A 22,185-nucleotide genomic window follows, 5' to 3' on the forward strand; every position below is an offset into this window, starting at 1 on the left:
GCCAAAAAATGGTATCAGGGCAGCACGGCACAGCAAGGCGTAAAGCAATTAGTTGTAACCCTGGTCCTCAGCATTTATGGAAAGGAAATTAATTTCCTAAGCAAACCAAAGCGCATAAATTCAGCCTGCAGCTCGCCCAGCACCACAAGCCGAGCATGCCACACTGCGTGGGAATTACTTCTTGTCCTGGGAGGAAAAACCTGCTCGGCCCAGCAGATGCAGGGAGCGCTGCAGCCCTCCGTGCTGCCTGGCTCCTGCTCACAGCTCGCTCCAGCCCCCACCGCGGCCTCCGACATTCCTCTGCTCTGTCAAGCAATGAAAATATCAGCAACAGGATTAGAGCGAGCCTCTGAAAGAAAGGCCAGCTCAATAACATCCAAAGCCTTGGGAAGAACACGGCTGTCTTCTGGGGCTCACAATGCTGGTAGTGGCTCTAAGTGATGACCGTTAATGGCATTTTTTTGAGTTTCAGACAAATTAAGACTTTAAATTTGGGGATATTCTCGCATCGCTAAAAGGCCTCACTTTCTTCCAACTTTGAGTGTTCGCAGGGCATGGTGGGCTTCTGCTCTTGCATTAATATGTGCTAAAAAAGTAGAGACCAAGCTAAAATAGAAGCAAGACTTCCCTTACCGTTTGAAACCTCAGTGCAGGCACAGCCAGCAACTCCATTCCTCTATTCAGCTCCATATCAGAGTGGCCTAGGGTTAAAGCATTTAAGAAAAGCCTAAAGAAAAGAAAACATTTTTTCTGCAGAGGAACGAGAGGAGCATCTGAGAAAGGCTCTGAGCACTACACAGATGGAAATTCCTGAGGAAGGAGATCCTCACTGCGGTATTCAGGCTTGCTTGTTACCTTCCTTTCTTTATCCAAGGAATTGTATCTGAACAAAAATTCTTCCCTCATGCCTCCAGGCCACACTCACATTGCCACAATTACAGACTGGAAAAATCCTTCCAACGTTCACTGGAAAAGCACTCCTGACAGCTACAAGCAGGAAAATGCTCTCCTGCTCAGTTCTGGGGTAGGAAGAGAACGTTCCCCCCCGCCCATCCCACCCCTCTGGATCTCCCCTCGCCTCCCAGCTTCAGAGCAGGTCACAAATTAAATGCAACCACCTCCCTAGAAAAAACAGTTATATTTCTGTAACTTGGCAAGTTAAATCCTACTCCCACACAGCACACACACATCTATGCATTCCATTAGCACTGAAAGATGCACAATCTTCCGATTTTTAAAAACTCTGATAACTGCAGGAGTTTGCAAATCCAGCGAAGGCGTGAAGGGACACGTGCACAAACACGTTACTCATCCACATAAAACTGGAGCTCAGCGTGACACGTTGCTCATTCTCACTCCAAGGTGGATTTGCACAGAAGAGAGGAAGACACAAAAAGATCCGTCAGGCTCCTTCACTGCCATCATCTGCTGCATTATGCAAGGCAGCACAAGTGCCTGCAGCCGACAGAGCTCAGCTCACCTCCTCCCTGCCTCCCCTTACACTCCACACCCAGACCGCATGCAATCCCATCCATTTTTCTTGCACTCTGCATTTCCTCCTTAGTTCCATCTATTGTCCCTCTCATGAAGCTTCTCGCAGATGCTGCACAGCAGACAGGGATGCTGAGGGGTTTGTTGTCCTTCCAGCCATGAAAAGGACATCAGCAGATTTAGACAGAGAATTTGTATTTAACAGAGTTGTTAAATACAATGCTAACATTCAGTTTCCTACGTTTTACTTAAATTCTGCCTCCATCCACATTCCAGCAACGTAATATCATATCCATATTTCCTACTCTGAAATCACAGAAAGACTTTATGCTCTATTAGAAGCATACACTCAAAAAAAACTCCATGTATCAGAATCTCCTGCAAACTTGTAAGCTTAATTTAAGATGCCTGTCCCCTTAACCAGGGCTGTTTAGACTTTGTGATATTTCTGTTCACCAGATTTCCTTCTTACTCAAGCACAGTAAGGTAAAGAATGTTGCCAGATGTTGCAGTTTTGAACAGATTTTCACTATAAACGATTTTACTGATCCTCTTCTGAAAAAAAAAAAAAAAAAAAAAAAATTGTGCAAATGCAAAAACACATGTAAAGGAGAAGTAAATCAGGCCCAGACCAAGCTTCATGCCCAAAATAATAAGGCATAAGGATGGCAAAGCCACAGCAATTAAGCACTTATCACGGAGCTACACTCCTGCTTTTATCACAAGGTTGTGAAATCCAGGATAGCAGTCACCTCGGAGAGAAATGCTGGGAAAGGCACTACAGAGTTTACACAAAGGGGAGGGGATGGGAGGAGCCAGTCTGAAAAGCCAGCCGCCAGCTCCCCCCAACAGTTTATTAAAGCAAGAGCTCACACATCAGAGCGCAGCCACGCATGGCACCCCAGCAGCGTAACCCCAGTTTAAATGGCACTTTTTAGTAAGTTAAAGGGTTTGTCAAAGCACAGCTGCGCAATAGAAGGTTAAGTTTAATTTAAACGGTACCTTCTGGTAGGCTGACTTGAAAAAGCAAAGCTGTCTAGGTGCAGTTGGTCTGCATCACAAGGCTGGTAAGCAAAGGATCGTCACAGAATGGCCTGGGTTGGAAGGGACCTCAGGGATCATCTGGTTGCAATCCCCATGCCACAGGTGGGGCTGCCAGCTGCTAGAGCAAGTGCTGCATCACACTGCCCAGGGCTACAGCCAACCTGGCCTTCAGCACCTCCAGGAATGGAGCGTCCGCAGACCCTGCAGGCAGCTTGTGCCAGCACCTCACCACTCTCTCAGGAAAGAGCTCCCCCCGACACCTAACCTAAATCTCCCTTCCTTTAGTTTAAAACCCATGCCCCCTTGTCCTATCATTGTCTACCGATATAAAAAGTTGATTTCCCTCCTGTTTATAAACTCCCTTGAAATACTGGAAGGCCACAACAAGGTCTGCCCCCAGCCTTCTCTTTTCCAGACTGAACAAGGCCAGTCTCTTCAGCCTATTTGCATGAGAGAAACCCTCAGGCCATCAGATTATCTTCACAGCCCTCCTCTGGACCCTCTCTGACAGTTCTACCTCCTTGCCATGCTGGGGGCCCCAGGCCTGGATGCAGTACTCCAGATGGGGCCTCACGAGGACAGAGCAGATGGGGACCATCTCCTCCTTCACCCAGTGGCTGTCACTCACTCTTCTGATGGAACCCAGGATACCAGTGGTCTTCCAAGTTCCTAGCACACACTGCTGGCTCACATTAAATTTTTCATCAACCAGAGCCCCTAATTCCTTCTTGGCAGGGCTACTCTCAAGGAGTTCTTCTGTACACATATCTGGGAACGCCCCGACACACGTGCAAAACCTTGCACTTTGCTCTGTTGAACCTATTAGGTTCACAAAGACCTACATTCCAAGTTTATCAGGGTCCCTCTCAATGATGTCCTTCCGCTGTATCAACTGCATTACGGAAAACCCAGAGACCACACTTAGAAGCTCCTGCAGCTTCTCAGTGACACCTTTATTTCCACCAAGCACCAAAAGCATCGTAATCTGGTTTTGAGTCACACCTGCTGATATACCAAACCACAGATCAGTAACAACAAAAACAACACAGTTGATTTTTGCCCAACTCACCTCCTGAAGGGATTCCGCTCACGCCTGCACTGTGGCCACAGGGACAGCAGGCAGTAAGGACCTGCACAGCACACTGTGGCTGCCTTCAAGGAATTCCACCCCCACGTGCAAATGGAGAGACGTAAAGCCAAGCATGAATATCCTAAGTTTTATTCCAGCTTGATTAACTGCTCCCACAGGGACACCACCAAAGGCTGCATTATGGCCCTGACAAGTATATAAACAATTAAGGAACAAGTATGGGTGCTCCGGATTCAAACTGCCCTGATTGCATGAATCTCAAGAGTTATCAGAAAAGGTAGAAGCCTTTCTATTGTTCTCACTTCAAACCATTTGTTAATTTTGTTCAGTGGCAGGAGTCACACATTTCTGAAGAAAACAGTTTTTCAATCTTGCAGTTGCTGTCAGAAGCTCTCAACTCAAGCTACATTTCACTTTCCTTTTTTAAAACAGTGAGACACAGATGCTGGTGCCACTGGTGGTTCACTCGAATGCAGTGTGCTTTGAGGCTCAGCTCTCCACCACAATCACAGCTGGGCTGGTGAACCTCGCTCTGCGTTTGGCAATATCCAAACGAGGCACTCAGTCTCACCAATAGCTGTGAGGAAGAACAGATGAAAATTATTCCTTGTTTCTCAAAGAAATACCACCACCACCAGCCCCATCATGCTCTCTCCTCCTCTCTGTGCACTCACTTACCATAACCAACAGCCCGTCAGCATGGAAATGGACTGGAAAAATAACTGGCATCACAGGAACTACATGAAATTTGAACAACCAATAGGCTCCATACATTAATAATTATAATCAGCCAACAACCCTTCACATGGCTGCACAGACAGGGCTGACCCGAATATGGTTAAAATTGGAAAGAAAGAAAAAAAGATCACAAAAGGTAAAAATAAGGCAAAAATCTATTTCTTGCAGATCCTTTTAATTTTAATAAATTATCAAAGGACATGGCTGAAAATGCTGAAGGAGGAGAGGTGGTACCTGACAAGCAGGAGTGCAGAAGATGAGCTGCACAGCACAGCCTCACGCTGCTATGAAGCCACAACCTGCGGTGCTGCTGCAGCAAGGACCAGAGAGCAACAACTGGACAGAGAAAATGGAGACAGCCCGGATCTAGCATGGCCAGGCAGGAACAACTACTGTGAGAGCTTTCTTCCTTCCTTCAGACCATTGATTTCCTCAGCAAAGAGAAAAGCTTGGCAGAAACAGTAAATAAAGAAAACTGGAAAAAATAGCACTGCACATTTCAGCTGATAGCACCATTCCCACGACTGTGCTGCACCAGAACAAACCTTTGCCTGGCACCACTCAGAAGCCAGGATGCAACAGATCCTGCTGCCATCCACCGACCCTCTAAAAGCCTCAAACTTCAAATATGAAAACCTCTATCCACATGCTGTGGCGTTGCCTTCAAGATTCTGCCTCCTTACCTTCTGTTATGTCAGACTGGACTCCCAGCACCTGAGGGCTAGAACTTGTTTGCCCTGCCAGCACCACTCACTCACACAACGGCACAGCTGACGCTGAGCAGTAGCTCCAGCCCAGCCCCATCCCTCCTGTCGCTGTGCTTTGCGACTTCCCAAATCTGCATCTTCAAGTTGCACAAAAACCACAATAGTGGAAGGGATTACCAGTGCACTGCAGATATGTAGGCTGTTTCCACCTCTTTTCTTAGCATCCAGACACTTTCAAAAATGATCTTAACTTCAAATGAAGGGGATAATGAGGTAAAAATCCATAACAACAAAAGAAAAACTACAGAGCCGAAAATTAAGGCTCCAAAGACCTGCAGTGGGTACAAACAACTGCATGGGAAGATTTGGGTAAACAAGCTATTTTACACTTCAAACAAAAGACAAGCCATTTCAGATTCTAGAAAAGGAAGCAACCTGGGAAAATTACGAAGCAGGGCTGTCACACCCCAAATTTGCAGTACACACTCTAATGACTCCTAAAGCTAATGAAGAAAATGGGACATGCTGTTTTTAAGCAAACTCACCCTTGCAAATGGACCAGCAAAAATATTCTCCTGGGATTTCAGACAGAACCCCTACAACTGTCCTGTTACCAGAGTCAAGATGCACTGCAAAGTTGCTTCGGTTAGCGGAGCGTGGCATGGCAGCGTAAGAACAATCTCTATCTGTGTTACTATCAAGTCCACCAGCAAGAAGGATTAAGGCGTATCAAAAGCAATACATACAGCACAGCATCACACTTATCAGCACATATATAACTGGATTAATGGAGAAAAAGCTCCCTTAATGTGCACTAGAAGTACACCAAGGCAGCTCCACGGCAGCCCACGCCCGCCCCAGCACAGCCACAGCACCTCAGCTCCACGCCGCCTCCCCGCAGTGTGCATCCATCACGCTTTGTTCACCTCAACATCAATTTTTCCCTGAGAAAAAGGGAGCGATGCCACCGTTAGCCACTAAATTGGCTGGAAGTCTCCACACATCAGGAGTCGGTGCGGCTGCCAAGCTTGCCTTCCACGCATCCTGTCATCACACGCTGAGCGCTCTTCCTACACAGCAGAGCTCAATACAGGTTTCTCCAGGAAGGATGTAACTAACTGTTGGTATGGGGATGATTTGGACAGCCCTGACCTCACAGAACCACAGCACAGCCACAGGCACATGGCAGAGTCAGACCAACACCTGGAACAGGACACAACGTGAGGTAATCATCAGTGGTTCCAAGATCTGCCAGGCCTCCATGCCTCCCTGGAAATGGAAGCACCCTCCTGTACTTTTACGTTTCTTTTCCTGACGGTAACATGTTGTAAGATGAGACTTAGAGGTTTATTCTCCCCTGGGAGCTAAGCAAATGGGATTTCAAAAGGAAGGTGAAAAAAAAAAAAAAAACCATGAAAACTAAAGGTAAACTGAAAATTCATGATCAATTTAAGGGTGAACTTTTAAGAAACGTTTTGTTAGAAAATTCAATTAAAACTAAACTACATTTTCCAACAAAATCAGTCTATAGATCTGCAGTGGATGCGATACAGCACAGAGCTCTTCAGAGCAGCGTGCAACAGAAGACACGTCAGGTTTTGTTCCCAGTGCTCTCCACAGCCAACCTGTAAGCCCAGCTGAGCCCAGGCACCCTGTGTCCCCTCCTTCTGACACCAGCGTTCAGCAGCCATGTGGTGCAGCAGTGGAACCAATCCCATTCCCTACGTCCTCCACAAAGGCTCATGAAAGCAAACAGAAGGGCAGAAAGGCAGCAAGAAAGGCTGAAACTAAACACATGAAAATAGGATTAACATTCAGCAATGACTTCCCATGTGCTGTGCTTTTCATCTGCCCTGGCAGATCTCTAATAAAGGATTCACAGACTGATAACAAAGCACTTGAGCTTTCTGCACTGTGAGTCCTGACAGTCCAAGCCCAAAAATGCCAGCTCCAGCAGCACAGGAGCACGCAGCCACCTGCACAGGTGTCCCACCTCATCACTAACAGCATCCCTGGATGCAGCTCTGCTTTACCAACAGTTCTCTCATACTTCCTTCTTCGCCTGTTTTCAAACAGGAACATTTGGCTTTATAAATTGCTTTTGGAAATACTTCACTTTCTCATTAAAACCCGTGCTTCTTTCCACATCTGCTATGTACAACACTGCAACAACCATCAGTTCCCAACAATTATTTTATTTTTAATCCACCTGACTGCAACCCCTTAGCATTTACAAAGCAGATTACGCTTCTCAATACACACTCGAGAGATTTTAAAACTCATGACAGGTCTAATGACTTAAATGACTTTTGGCAGCCTGTGCTACTTTTAGAACCCGTGTCCCAATGCCTCTATTTGTGGCTCTCTCTCTCGCTACAGTTACATTATAAGGTTTCAATGCCTAAACCCCAGAGCAGCTTTAAGAGGAGACGTTCAGGTTCATTAACTACAGAAGAAAACTGAGTAAGACGAAGTTCACACGGCAGGGCCTAAGTGCACCCCAGTCCGGGGGGAATCACGCTGCTGGAACATTTAACGAGAGCTATGAGCTGAGAAGGAGCTGCAAGCTGCCAGCAGCCCTGAAGCAGGCAGCAGTGGTGTCAGTAACAGGGAGGTGCCTCTGTCAAAAGGCAGATTAAAGAAAAATCAGTGGGGCCAAAACAATGAGATGCAGCTCCTACACCCAAGACGCTGCAGTGGAAGTGCTCTGTAATCAAGATAACAATAGAGCACGTACTCATGGAGTCAAATAAAAGTCAAGACAAACGTGGGATATCTTAGCAAAGAAAATCCTAAATAAGTTCCATAGCAATGCACTCACTGTTTCCTGGTTGTCAACCGTAGGCAGAACATGAGATGCACCAAAGGTGTAGCGAAGGAGATTATCTCTTCAAAACAACACAAAGTCTACGTTAAATATTTTAATTGGCACAAAACCCCACTTAAAACTACACTGGTACGTACTATTGCACACAGCACTCATTCTAGCAGCGTCCCATTCTTCACCTCCAGGTCAACATCAACATTAGACACATGTCAAAAAATGTTAAAAGCGCATCAAACAGGATAAATTTATCTAAGTGTAGCAATAATGGAAGACAACCAAGCTGGCTGCTGACATGCACTTCGACCAACTGTCAGCGAACGTGACAGCTTCAAGACATGCACAAAAGACAAGAAGTAAAAACAAAGGTGAAATACTGAGCTCCCACGTATCTGTAGAGCCAGAAAGCCTGAATCAAAACTGAGAACATGTTTGTATTTCTAAACAAAAGACAGAAATACAGGAGTATGCGGCTGAGAAAGTTCAACAGAGAGATATCCAGTGAATGGAAACCCTAGCCTTCTGGAACCCAAAAGGATATGAAGTGTACAGACAGAAGGCTAGGAGAGATGAGGTGAAAATTTAAGGGAGTAGGAGGCAGAAGTACAGAAATCCATGCATCGCTCCCCCATCAGACCAAAGAGTAAAAGAAATCCAAGAAAGCACAGCTAAGGCATTCCTTAGTATCACTCATCCATCACCACAAAATAAAACCACAACTTCTTCAAGCAGGTGAAGCAGTGGGTAACTGAGTCACAGAGCGGCTCTTCCACATTTAGAAGACCTCTGGTCAAAGCTATATGACAAGAGGATGTTTATTAGTTGAGATTATAAAGTTGCTATGCCTGAATCATTCAAACTCAAGGTGATTAGAAAGAAGTCCCTCATCTGAGCTAACACGTACCCCAGTGCGCTCTGGTCCACAGGTCAGAACCTGACAATGAAGAATCCCAGCCAAAGCAGAGCAAGTGGATTTCTTCAGTGGTATCTGCTGTCAGTCAGCTGCACAAACTCCTTCGTGGCAAAGAAAACTCACCACCAGTGCATGCAGAGTGGTGCATTCTGAAGGGAAAAGCTCTCTCTACCAAGAAATTCACCATCTCTAGATCAACTTCACAACTGGAGAGAAAATCTTACTTAGAATACCAGAATGCCCAAGGAACAGGAGGAATAAATATGGTCACATCATAAATAACACCATGCTGTTGCCTCAAAACACCGCGCTCAGTCTTGCTCACTTCCCAGCAAGAAACTGAAGTTGAACCAGGAAAGCTCGAAGCCTGGCAGTGAGAAGTGGAGGATGCTGTAAGAACAGGTGTGTTTAGATGGGGAGGCTGTGTGGACATGGGAACGAGTGGCATAAAACCCAAGAAACTTCCAGCCACCTCCTCCTGACACGAGTTCCCATCCCACACAGGACTTAGAGAAACCAGAGAGCAAACGCAGGCTGTTCCCATGATAATGGAACTCCTTTTTTACGACAGGAGCTTTCTCTATCAGTATTAAAAGCAAATAAGATTTGTATCAGGCCTGACCCAAAGGAACGGTGATGGGGAAGAGCCCAGAGATGTGACCCTGGCCTGCAGGGCCCACGGTGCCCCTGAGCTGGAGGGCCCTCCTTCCCTCCCCCCAGTCAGGGCAGGTTTACCAATGATAAAAAAGGCTTACCACAGATTGATGGTCTGTTTGTCTCGTAAAATTAAGATGCTGTCCTTAGCATGAATACTAAATGGTGAAAAGCACTCAGAATTAAATACAGCATATAAAGCTGGGGTTTCAGATTTCCAACAGCAGCCTGCAACAATACACTTACAAATTGGGCTCACTTATTTATACGGAATTAATCAGGATTACCACTTTCATCTTAGCAATTTAACTGAAGAACTAAATCAATAGCACCCAATCAGTAAAATATTACTGTTGTTTCCACAGTGCCGAGGCGTTTTTTCTATTAAGAACTCTTTAAAAAAAAAAAATTATTTAATTATTATTTTTTAAAAGATCAATATCCTCAGAGCATCAATGCAACCACTCAAGGAGCAGAGACCTGCATCAGCACCACAACCTGAGTGAGGCATCTCCCCCAGCAAACACACCACTACCTGCATCCACTGCCTGCATCCCCAAATACAGCGTGAGGATTTGTTCTTTTTCAGGGGTTGAACTCCCACTTCTTAATATTCATAGGAAAGCAAATAAATCCACTCTGTAACCAGCATTGAAGTTCAGCACACAAGAAGCTGCAATCTTGGCCCTGCAGCTGGCTGAATTCTAATCCTGCAAGCCCGACACCAGTAACAACAGCCCCACGGGGTGAATGGAAGCAGAGTGCCTCCCTCCCACTCACTGGCACCTGGAAGCTGTGGCAGATCCTGCACAGGGAAGAAGCACTGCCAGCCATCAGCAGGAACCTCAGGTGTACCTCCTCCTTGCTGATGCAAAGTGAGCTCAAACACACTGGCTGTATTTTATGCAGGAGCTACAGATGGTGCAAAAACGTGCTTTTACTCTTCCACAGTTCCTCCGGCTGATGCTGCACAAGTTACATGCTTCCAGGGCTTTTCATCACGACAAACACAATGCACACTGCAAAAGGCATCTCCAGCCCGGGCACTCACAGCTGCAGACCAGGCACCAACACACTACAAAGCCCTCAGCAAGGCGGCTGGAGTCACACAGCAGTTCTCACTCACAAGGCACAGGCTGCAGGGTCAGCAGCCCTTTCCCATTTGCCTATTTATACACACGTAATCAGCAGTGTTGAGGCACTCGTATCTCAGCAGTACTAGCAACCAAACTGCTCATCTCAGATGGCACGCAACAGCCAGCACACACCAGCCTGGTGTACACATGATGGGGACATCAGCTGGAGATGTGTGCTGCAGGGACGTAACTGAAACCTGCCTATCTGTGCTCAGTTTTTAGCTCGTTTAGAAATCATCAAATGCATGAAGAACAAAAAGAAATCCCAACTTTACATTCCTCAGGCACCCAGCAAACCTCTGCTTCTGTGTCATTCAGCTCCCACACACCACGGGCAGCCCTCACAGCAGCACACGAGGCACAAGGAGCTGCAGCCAACATGTTGCTGAGCACCTGTTATGCTCCAGGAGTCCAGCACACCTCTGGTTCCCATTGCTTCCAGCTGGGCACTTCCCAAACCACCAGTTTATCCCTAACAACAAGGCATGCTCCGGTGCCAAGGACTTCACCAACCCCAGCGAGAGACAGAACAAATTTCCTGCTTCTGAACAATCTCACCTGCGATCTTAATGCTGTACCAGGTTTATCGCAGCTTTTCTATTAATAATTAAAATCGACACCAATTTCAGTTTTATTCTGAATGTAATCCTGTTTAGATCAAAGTTTCCACGCTTATCTCAAGTATGTTTCAAAGTAACACGAGGCGGGAGCCGATGCTCACTCCTTGCTTCTACTCTGGTTGGGCTTTATCCCCTCAGCTAAGTGAAATGCTGTCCTACCTCTGAAACAAGCAGCTCACTTCACCTCACACACAAAGCAACCAGATCGATCGTGACACAGGCTCATGTTTCCAGACACTCGAAAAAAATGCTTTAAGTTACACATTTTTCTTCCTAAAATAATTCTGCTACACTCTTTTCTTCTTCAGAGAGCAATGACTGCCTATTTATAGATGGAATCAAATGTCACTGAAACATTCACTGCTATGAAGAACGTGGCCTTCCAGACCTCCAACTTCTGCTCTTTTGTATCTTTTTATCAACCCCAGAAGGCTCAGAAACAGAACACTATTCCTTCTGGACACAAAACACTTCAGTCTTGTGATGCAGAGGCACACATCTACCTTTCATCAAGGCCAAACCACGTGATCCTCTGCCTCGCCGTGTGCACTGATGGGCCACAACCAACAACAGGACCACCACCCCCACACCCAGAACACACTGATGGGGTGCACAGCACTGCCACCCCACATCTACCACACAAAAACAAGGGCACAGCACTGTCATGCCTAGAACACAACAATGGGAAGCATGGGAGCAGCACCCCTGCACCCAGAACACAGAAACAGGGAGCAGAAGACCACCATGCCTAGAACACATCAATAGGAGCACAGCACCGTCATCCCCACGCCTAGAACACATCAACAGGAGCGCAGCACTGCCACCCCAGTGTCTAAATGACAACAGAGAGGACCTCTGTGCACGATGTGGAACATTTGTATCTGATTCCCTCTACCACCAGCACGGAGGGATTTGAATGCCCTTCTCCCGCTTGCCAAATATGAATGTATGTGGAACATCTCTTATTTAGGAAAAAAACCTACTACAGATCAGATGGGAGCAAGCGTGATGAAGTTCTGCTGTGCAAGAAGCATCTCACCTCCTCATGGAGACAAAGAACCAAGGTTGTCCTTCACGGACTCCCCTCTCAGGGAGCAATGGACTTTCCCCTCAGAGGAAACCCTGACTCCTATCCTTGTGTGGGTGGGATGGGGCAGCACATGGCTGCAGTGCAGGAACACGCTCCACAAGATGAAGAGAGGAGGCAATGAGGTGCACTGAACTTCCAGTGCCGTCACACTGCTGCTTCCAAACTCTCGCTCCAACACACGTAGCCTCAATGAATATTTTGCGTATTTCTGTGCACTGCTGGCTTAACTCATCCCTTTAGTGTTAATGGCTATGTCTTCACCTGCCTTTTTGATGGCTTCAAACCATAAAGGATGTTATTGCATGCAGCTGAGAGCACCCAACATGACTACATCGCTACAGCGAGCTGCCAGCAGAGCAGCAAACACCCAAACAGAACTGCACATGAAAACAGTAACTATTACAGAGATACAAAGATGTTTGTATCTAATCCTTGATTTCTCAAAAGGGAAAAGAAAAAAAAAAAAAAAACAGCAGTCTTCAGAGGTGGAATCCGCAGAGCTCGTGCAACGGCAGAGGTTAAGTCAACGTGTTCCCCGCCACAGCATGACATCAGGAGGACCGGCTCTGCCCAGCGCGATGCCAACAGGACAGCGGCACCGCTACCTGCCGGCTCCCGGCTCCCCCCGGAAACGCCAGGACCCAACGGGGGGCCGCTTCGAAATAAAATCCAGCACTCCACACGCGAGATCCTTTTTAAGCTCCGCCGACGAGGAACGCCAAAGTTTTTTTCCAAGCCGTCATTTGATTATAACGCTGCCGCAAAACTACGGCGCGGCTCCGACCCAACTCCCTTCACCAAGGCCCATCGGAGGGCCGCCCGCTACGCTCCATCCGGACGGGATGACGGCCGCCAAAGCCCGGAGAGCCGCGGCACGGCGCAGAGGGGCGCGCAGTGCGGCCGGCCCCGATCAGCGCCCAGCGCCCCTCTCAGCGCCCAGCGCCCCCCGCCGCAGGTGGCCCCGACCCCCGCCCGGCCCCAGGTGCGCCCCGCGGAGCTGCACAGTGGCCTCCACCGGCCCCGTCCGGCTCGGACAAGTGCGGCTGGAGAACGGAGGGAAAAAAAAATAATAGTTAAAAAAAAAATAATAACCACAAACACGCACAAAAAAAATAGATACCAAATTACAGAATGGGAAATAAAAGCAGCCCGGGGCGGGGCGCTCTGCCCCCGCCGCCCCCCACCGCCGCCCCCCGCTCCCTCCGCCGCTCCCCGTACCTGTCAGGGGGTTCCGGGGGCCGCTCCGCGCGGCGGCGGCCGAGGGCTGCGGCTGCCCGAGGAGCAGCGCCAGCCAAAGGGAGCCGAGCAGCCGCCGCGCTCGCCCCGCCGCCATCGCTCCGCGCCCCGCGCCCCGCAGCCGCGCTCCCAGCGCCGGCCCCTCCTCCCCGGGGGGCTCCTCCTGCCGCCGGCCCGCGCCTCGCTTCCCGCTCTCAGGCCCCGCGCCTCTCCGAGCGGGCGGCAGGCAGACAGGCTGCAGTAGGCTCACTCCATCGCGGGCCGGTCCGCGGTCCCAATCCCGGCGCCGCGCTCCGCGGCTCCCTCACACGGAGCCGAGGGGCCGCCCGCCCCGCCCCTCCCCTACTCCCGCCCCCGGCCCGCCCCGCCCCGCCCTCCCCCTCCCGTCCGCGCATGCGCCCGCGCTGAGGCGTCACCGCCCACCGGCCCCGCAGCCCCCCCTCAGCGCCAGGTGTGCGCGCGCCCGCCCGCCCACCACAGCGCCTGCGCGGGACGCCGTGCCGCCCCGCCCTCAATCCCGCCCCGATCCCCACCTTAAACCGGCGCGGTCGCGCTCTCTTTTTTAGAGGGCAGCGCTACGATAGGCAGTGTTACTGGGGCGCTGCGACAGTGAAACGCTGCTCGTGGGGTGCATCTCTCCATAAAGCGGCCGTCCCACACTAAAAACTTGCATCTTTTTGTCCGGTGTTCTGTCAGGATGTGGGTTTGTTCTCCGCTGGCGGCATCCCGGAGCGTTCCAGCCGCGGGTTGCCTCCTCCTGAGGAGGTTTGGTTGTGGCTCAGACTGAAGAACGGGTGGGGCTGGAAGCGTCGCCGTGATGGTTAGCGGTTCCCATCACGAAATCCCATCTTCAGTCACCATTATTAGCGCCAGACAGTTGTTGTGCTGAGAGCACCCAAAGTTCATACCTTGGGTTATGCTTCAGAACTGCCATCATCCCTTCTGTCAAGCCAGAGGAAAAGGTTATTTGGGCCTATAAAGCACAAGGGTCGCCTTGTGAGAGACGTTTCCTCACAGCTCTGTGGAAAAACCTACTGAGCACGCTGCTGTTGCTTGTGGGGTTCACCAGTGCCATCCTGCAGCGGTTTCACGCTTGCAGAGTAGTCGCAGCCCCAGGGAGCAGAGCCAGACCTGCCGTTCCAGTTCCCCGCTGCCCCGCTCCGTGCCAAGTCTGAGTGCAGCCAGGTTGAGCAGGGAACCCGTCCTTCTGGTCCTCTCCCTGCTTCCAGCAATGCGAGCGGGGAGCTCCTGCCGTGATCCCTGCTGCTGCCATGACGTGCGGTGGGACGAGAAGTGGGTCGGGGAAGTTGGCAGGCACAAAGGGCCTGGAGAAAGATAGGTTCTCCAGGGCAATGGGAAGGAGTTGGGCTGGAGAGGGGCTCTGTCTGCAGGGAGGAATGAAGCACGTGCACAAGCCTGGAACCAGCCTGCTGGGAGAAGAGTCAGAAACAGAAGAGGAGCAGGAGAAAAATGGGAATGAAGACCATCTGGAAAACTGTCACATCTACTGGCAGCAAGAGTCTGAGATGCACTGGGAGCATTCATCACCCTCTTACAGTGCTGGACTGTGTGCAGGAGAGCCAAGCTATTTTTTTCCACTTTTAGAGCAAATTTCCACATTGCTGATGGCCTACATAGATACGAGTTTAACACTGGATTACATTGCTGTGGTGTTGTTTTGTTTTTTTTTTAAGGTTGCCTCTATACGAGAGAGAAACAGACATGGCAAACTACATTAAAGCAACATTAGTTAGGCTACAAAACACTCCCAAGTTATGAAACACCAGAATAAATGTTGCCAACGCAAACAGATAGGCCTGGCTCTGATGCTGAATCAAGGTGAAGGAACAAAAGTAAAAGCCCAAATAACTTAATTTCCTATAAAAATTAGATGTAGGTATTTTATGTACTTTGCAGGGGACTGCAGGAAAAGCAAGCACCGTGCTGTGGCTCCGGTGGGTGCTGCTCCAGGAAAGCGCTGCAGCCTCAGGATGGTGCCCCAGATAGAGGTTTGCTATGCAATAGTTGTGCAGCCTGCAAGGCCTAGGGCCTGGTTTGGCATTCTTATTGAAGTCTTATCTGCAGAAGTGAAGAACTCTAACAGATAGAACTGGTGGTAAATGAGAATTTATTCAACTTTGTCTAAGTTTTATTCAGCTTTGCCACGTTGTATTTTCTGACAGAATCAGGCCATGAGTATTTCTAATTGGATAGCTAAAATTAAAAGATATTTTTTACTATTCCATCTGTATGCCTAGATTCTTCATCTGTAAAACATGGGTGATACCAGTTCTTGCAACAGCGTTGAGAAAATGAATTAGAATTTGTGAAGCACTTGGATACCATAGTGATGAGCACCACACAGAAACCCAGGAGGAAATGAATAAATCTGTCTTCAGAACAATATTTGAATAGCGTGCAGTAAATAAAGCATGGGCCACATAGTGAACAGCAAGGAGAAAATAAAATTATTACTTAGTGAGCACAGTCTATTCTGCACAACAAGCAAGGCTGGGAACCTGTCGAAAGAACAGCGTGTGATCTAATTACAATTAAATAGTGCATCATAATGCAAATACACAAAAGGCGACAAATCACAGTTGCATAGGCCACCATAACATTGGCACTTCTTAACTTTGAAACTCTTGGATTTAAGGAGAAAAAAACATCTCTAGGCTGCAGATGTCTAATATCTACACATAAACAACTCCCTTCTTTGGTAACAGTGGAAGAAAGTTTTTTTTTACCTCACCTGCCTCAGCTAGTTCTAAACTGTAGAGTGGAAAATGTATTTCTCCTCTTGGAGATATCTAAGCCTTATAACCAAGATTTAATGCTGTCACTCAAATGTTGACACTGCGCTCGTGTGTGATCAACAGAGACAGAGAGTACTCTCCAGAGGGAGATCTGGAGGAAGACCTTAATTTCAGTGATTAAATTTCTTTCTTTTGCTTGAGGTTTTTCCTCATTTAAAGCCAAGCTACTGTTTTTTGGTGCAGAAATAAGGTTACAGAACAAAGACAGTTTCTCTGACCTTTTGTGACTCCCTGAGGCTAGCACTGAACCTTTCTGACTCCCGGTGAGATCTGGAAGCACTCTCAAGCTGCTGTGAGTTGCACTGTGCTGGCTGTTACCAACAAGAAGAGCAATAAAATTAAAATTCAGTGGTTCGACTGCACTCTACATTACATCCGCCTCTCTGGACATAATCTCTCTATTGCTACGCAGGACTTGAGTTAGCACAGAATTGTAATCCTGATTAAGAGAATTTCCCATTACTGGACATCCTCAAGCAGCTGGAAGAGATAATTTTGGGGTAAGAAGGAACTGCAGCATAAATAAGGACCTGGCTCATTAAGTTTAAGACTTACATCTGTGAGATACTCACCTTAAGATTAATCTGCTGTGCTGCATCCCTTGGGTAGGAGTTACAACCACAGACTTTTGGCAAACAGTTTGATTGTGCCTGCATAGCTTGCCGTACTGATCACTGCAGAGTCTAGCATGATGGGCTCTCTTTCATTGTTCAACAGGGACTAGATATTTTTTTTTTCTGTTTTTCATATTTATTGTTCACAGATGTGGTTTTGCAAGCTGCTCCAAGGTTAGAAGTCATACTCCTGACACTGCAGAGCAAATTCTAGGTTAGTAGGCTGTTTGCCAGAAGGCCTCTAACTCTAGCACATATTAACGTCGTTCCTGATGTCAACGGCCAGATAATACCAGCTCCTCACTGGAGGGGGTCACAAATGGAGGCAAACATTCCACAGTCACCACAATCAGTTGTTTCCCAGAAGTCTGAAAGGAAGAGTGAACTCCTTTGCTTGACTTGGTGTTTAATAGAGTCCGAAATGGGAGCTGAGCAGCTGGTGTGAAATGCTTTTAATGGCTTGGTCTGCTAAGGAGTTGTTGAGATCTAATCCTATGTTTGTTTACTCAGGGATTTCAGGTGCAGATAGAGGAAACCAAGAATCCAAAATGCAAGGCTTACTGAATCCAATCCACACTGTAGAGCACAATTTCTTGGTTATCAGAATTGCATAATGATGTGGGATGCGGCTGTCTGGGCGCTCAGAGGCAGAGAAATGCAGGTAACACCAGAGGCAAAGCCAAGCGTTAAGTGCAATCAAGGGGAGTTTTGCCATCTGCTTAACCAGAGCAAGATTCATCTCTGGAAGCCTGCCATGGGATGACCCTGCACCACAGGCATTCACTGTGTCATCAGTTACACACAGTTCAGTACTGTTCTCTCTGTTTTGGTGACTGTCATAGGATTTTTTTTCTTCAAGTGAGACCTTTAATGGAGCCACGCTGCTAACCGATCCCCATTTTTCTTCCCTGTTGGCAACACCCTCACTTTTCCAGGCCTCCCCCTTCTCACTGAGGTTCTGTATTGCATTTTTGGACTGAAAGACTCTTTCTGTGCCCAAAAAGAGGAGAGACAGAGGGTCCGTGCCCCCTCATGTGAACAGGATCAGCCTCCTCTGCAGCTTAAAAACCACATAAGCCAGGCAAGGATTCCAGGTGGTGTTTATCCCAAAGCATTTCCAACAATCCCACAAGAATGTTAATTACTGACACCAACAATCTTGTTCTCATTCATATAATGGGAGTGCCTAAAGGTCTTACCTGAGGTTGGTCCTATTGTATAAGGCACTGTACAACCACTCAGCAAAAGCAAGCCCTTTCCTCAGAGAAGGCAGAAGGAAAAATGAACCAAGGAAAGGTACAATGGTTAACTTCAGCCCCTGTACGTCTCTAGTGCTTTTGGAGGTCACTCACAGATGGCTTCTATCTCACTTTCCTAATCTAGATATTTAAAACTGAAGAGATATATGTATACATAATGATTCCAGGAGCCCCTGTTGTGAATACTGACTAAAGTATATCTATTTGAAATTGCAAAAACTGAAGTCAGAGAAGTCACAGAAACTTGTGGCAGCACCGTAAAGATGAACAAAATTACTTCAGTCGGGTAATTTTAGAGTTCAGAAACAATGGCACATGTCATTAGTAAGATGTAGTGAAGGCTGGGATGATGATCTGCAGAAACAGGGAAGAATACTGACATTAGATTATAGATGTGGACCGGGACAGAGTCCAGCTGTAGTGAGACTGATTTGTCCATAGCTTCTCAGGTATCCCTTTCAAGCCATAGTTTTAGGTCTGCTTCCTGCAACTGGAATGCTACTCCAAATCTCATCACCCTTGCAAACACTGTGAAGGAATTTCTATAAAATGTAATGGGTTCTTCATGGAAGAGATACTGGATTTGTTTATTTTTCCTGGAGGAATGGAGGCCAAGAAAGGCAGGGAGCCGTGCTGCTGCTGCAAAAGTCCAGAGGAGTGCATGGTTATGGAGCTGGGAGAGGAGAGTGAGGAAGTCTCCTTGCAGAGGGTAGCAGCAGTGATGCTGATTCAGCCCTGATTTGCTAAGGAGAGAAACAAGCTTCTTGTTCCCAGCAGCTTCTAGTTTGAAAGCAGAGCTACGCCTTGAATCATTTGGCATAAATTTTATTGTAAAATCATTTCTAACCTCTTCCAAATTTCGAGCATCTCCAAAATCAGCACAAGTTTGCTAGCGTTTCTTCCTGGTTCACAGAAGTTCAGCTCCTCACCCCCATCAGTGCTCTCTGACTCTCTTGGACGCAGGACTGAGCAATCTGGAGAAAGAAGGGGCAGTTTTAAAAACAAGAATGCATTTCACACAGAGGAGTGGTAGCACACTGACAGCTCTAGCAGATAAAACGTGGGCAGCCTTCAAATAGGTAAAGTGTTCGACTCGCTAAGGCTGTCAATCTGGCACTTTTCACACACATTAATTTTACTTTCTTTTTTTGCTTAAACATCCCTTCGGGGCAACAGCTCTGGAAAAACACCACCATCCTGCCACCTCTCCATGCTCCTCCCAGGAGACCGGTGATGAAAGCCAGGAGAGCAAAACATGCAACTCTGATGGGATATGAAATGTGGGTGATCCTGCCACAAACTGCTGCATCTTCCTGACAGTCATGCTGCACATTAAGCACATCAGGATCTATATGTCGGCTGTCACAATGTGGTTTTATCACATATTTTTATTTCCTTAGCACCTGAATGGCAGCTTTAGAAATCAAATTACAGTCTGAGTGCTACAGGCTGCAGCCCCCTGACTGAGCCAGTAAATCAGACTAATTGAAACAACAAATAAGCCCAAATAGCAGTTCCTTAGGAAAACGTTGCCCTTACAACACGCTGTTTTTACTCCTAACTTAACTTGACTGGACTTATTGACTAGCTGGTATTTCTGCTACTGCATTTGAAGTCTATCGATTCTTAGAAATATGAAATGAGTTTCAAAGAGGTCAGAATGTGACTTTGTGTCCAAGAGAGACACAAAGGCATTCAGAAACACTAAAGGGAGCAGTGGGAACTACAGAGACCTAAATGAGGTTTCTGGTTCGCACCAACAGAGATCAGTGGCTTTGGAAGGTCGCTGCCCGTTGGCAGCCACGTGCCTCACCCAAAAAGAGGACAAGGGCTGAACCACTTCCCAGCAAACCGGTGCCACACTGCAAGAAAATGCTGCCCAGGCTGTCGTTCCAACTACCACCCCTCCACTAACACACATTTTTGGAAAGATGCTCTGAGGACCCAAGGTTGAAACAGCATGTCCTCCTCCAGTGCAGGGCGAGGTACGTGCTGGCAGGGAAATCTGGAGGGAAAATGCTCAAAACAGGATAGAATTTGCAGAAAAGCAGGATGCCTACACACTCCCAAAGGCACTGAGCTAAAACGGATCATTACCAAAGACTGGAGAGAATTTAAAAGTTTGGAATAAACTTACATTGCCAAAAAAGGAGAATTAGTAGAGAAAGAGGCTGAGGATATCAGAAGTAGCCTTCATTTCTGAAAGTACAGAAGTGGATGTATTCAGTGAGAAGCAATTCCTCAAAATGATTTGCATTCCATGTTGAAAAATCTTCGTTGAGGGCTGAAAAGAATTTGAGGTTTATGTCTGTATCGTCTGGAATGAACATTTACATTCTATGAAGAAGAGAAACTGTATTTTTCAGATGTGAGCCCTGTGAGGCAGGTAACAAATAAGATATATTTGACAAAGGAAGAAAAGCTTTCCCACAAATCTGCTGTTTTTCTAGCCCCCAAATGGCTGCAATCTGCCTTCAAAGCCCTCTTTCAGGCTGATGCTTGCTTCACGATCTGTTAGCTTTGTCTAAACCACTCTTTCTAATGGTAGTCCAGCTTTTTCCTTCTGACCTCTGCTGCACTCACCAGGTATCAGGCAACAGTCATCTGGTCCTTCTGGCATTGTTGTCACCATATCTGCGTGAGCCACTACCTCTCCTGCTGCCAGGTCATTCTAGGAAGTACTTGGAGAAAAGACAGCATAGGGAAGACAATGTCTAGGATTACTGACATGTTTCTGATGTTTACTGCTACTACTGCTGTTAATGTGTGTTTTTACTGAAGAGCAGAACTCACGTACTGTGCTCAGCTTACAAAATCTTGCATCTCACCTAAAAATAACAGTAATTACGTCCATACTAGAAGGACTAAGCACAGAAAGCTCTATGATTCTTTAACCTGAATAATGTATTCGCAAAGTTGAAAAGCAAATTGAACTCGGGTAAGTGATCAGATCTGACTGGGTTTGAGAACAAACCGCTCAGTAGCAGATTTCTGACTCACAACGTGGGCATCAGTAAGTCCCACAATGGGTCTGTTGAACCACAGCAGCTGACTTGAAGACCACTTTTTAAGGGGTCTGAGGTCAGCAAACCAACCTTTTAAAAACGTACTGGAAAGTCACCAGCTCCCTACTATTGCTGACTGGGAGAAGGCAAAAGTCTGCAACAGAAGGGAGTAGGGCAGAGGTCTGCAGTGCTCAGAAGCAAAGAACGCACGCAGCGGAATAGAACAGCGGAGTGAGCAACAAAAAGCAGCTCCACCTTTGGAAAAAGAGGTGGGATGACACCAAGGTGATGACAGGTGACAACACCAGGAATATGCAAACGCCAGCACAGCGCAGACCAAATCCCCACTCACAGTACCTCAAGGTCCCGAAGAGGGCAGGGTGACGCTGTAGCAGAACGTGAACAAACCACAGCCTGAAAGATGAAGGGAAATTCAGTAACTGGAAGTTGTGCGCCAACGAGGAGCAGTGCTAATTAGCTCCAAAGGCTACGAGCAGTCTCTTGAAAAGGGGCAGAAGTGACTGAAGTGCTTCAAGTCAGTGCTCACAGTGACCTTCTTTCCAACTAAAGGATTTTGCTGTTAAATGCGTGGGGAACCAACAGACAGCAAAAGAGATGGCCTGAAATATTAGCAGCCTCTACAGCTGTGCTGAAAAGCCTTTTCACATTAGAAAAATACCTTCACCAGAGCACCTGAACAATAGTGAGGATTTTAAAAAAATAGGGAAGTCTGCACAGGGTGCTGAGTAAAGCTGAACAGAGCTCTCCTATCGTAAAGCTCATCTCCTACATAAAATTCTTGTGTGAAATACAGCAGACATTAGAGGAAGGGGTGAAAAGGCTCACAGCTCTGTGAAAGATAAGAGGAAATGCAGAACTGACAGCAAGTGGACACTCATGGGTCACCAGAGAAAGGGGAAAAATATAACCCTTTGTGATTACAGTCGA

At 47.3% G+C, this 22,185-nt stretch overlaps 1 protein-coding gene across 1 annotated transcript in view; it reads right to left on the reverse strand.

Moving 5' to 3' along the window:
- NEO1 (neogenin 1) overlaps positions 1–13,640 on the reverse strand; it is a 180,795-nt gene extending 167,155 nt beyond the window's left edge. Inside the window, exon 1 of the mRNA XM_042824549.1 lies at positions 13,526–13,640. Coding sequence (XP_042680483.1) covers positions 13,526–13,640 — 115 coding nt within the window. The remainder of the gene's footprint in view (positions 1–13,525) is intronic.
- Between the last annotated feature and the right edge of the window lie 8,545 nt (positions 13,641–22,185).

Source organism: Centrocercus urophasianus, unplaced genomic scaffold (genome assembly GCF_019232065.1).
Source record: "Centrocercus urophasianus isolate 14NV4802_14NV808 unplaced genomic scaffold, USGS_Curo_1.0 seq_23, whole genome shotgun sequence".
NCBI classification, from domain to species: domain Eukaryota; kingdom Metazoa; phylum Chordata; class Aves; order Galliformes; family Phasianidae; genus Centrocercus; species Centrocercus urophasianus.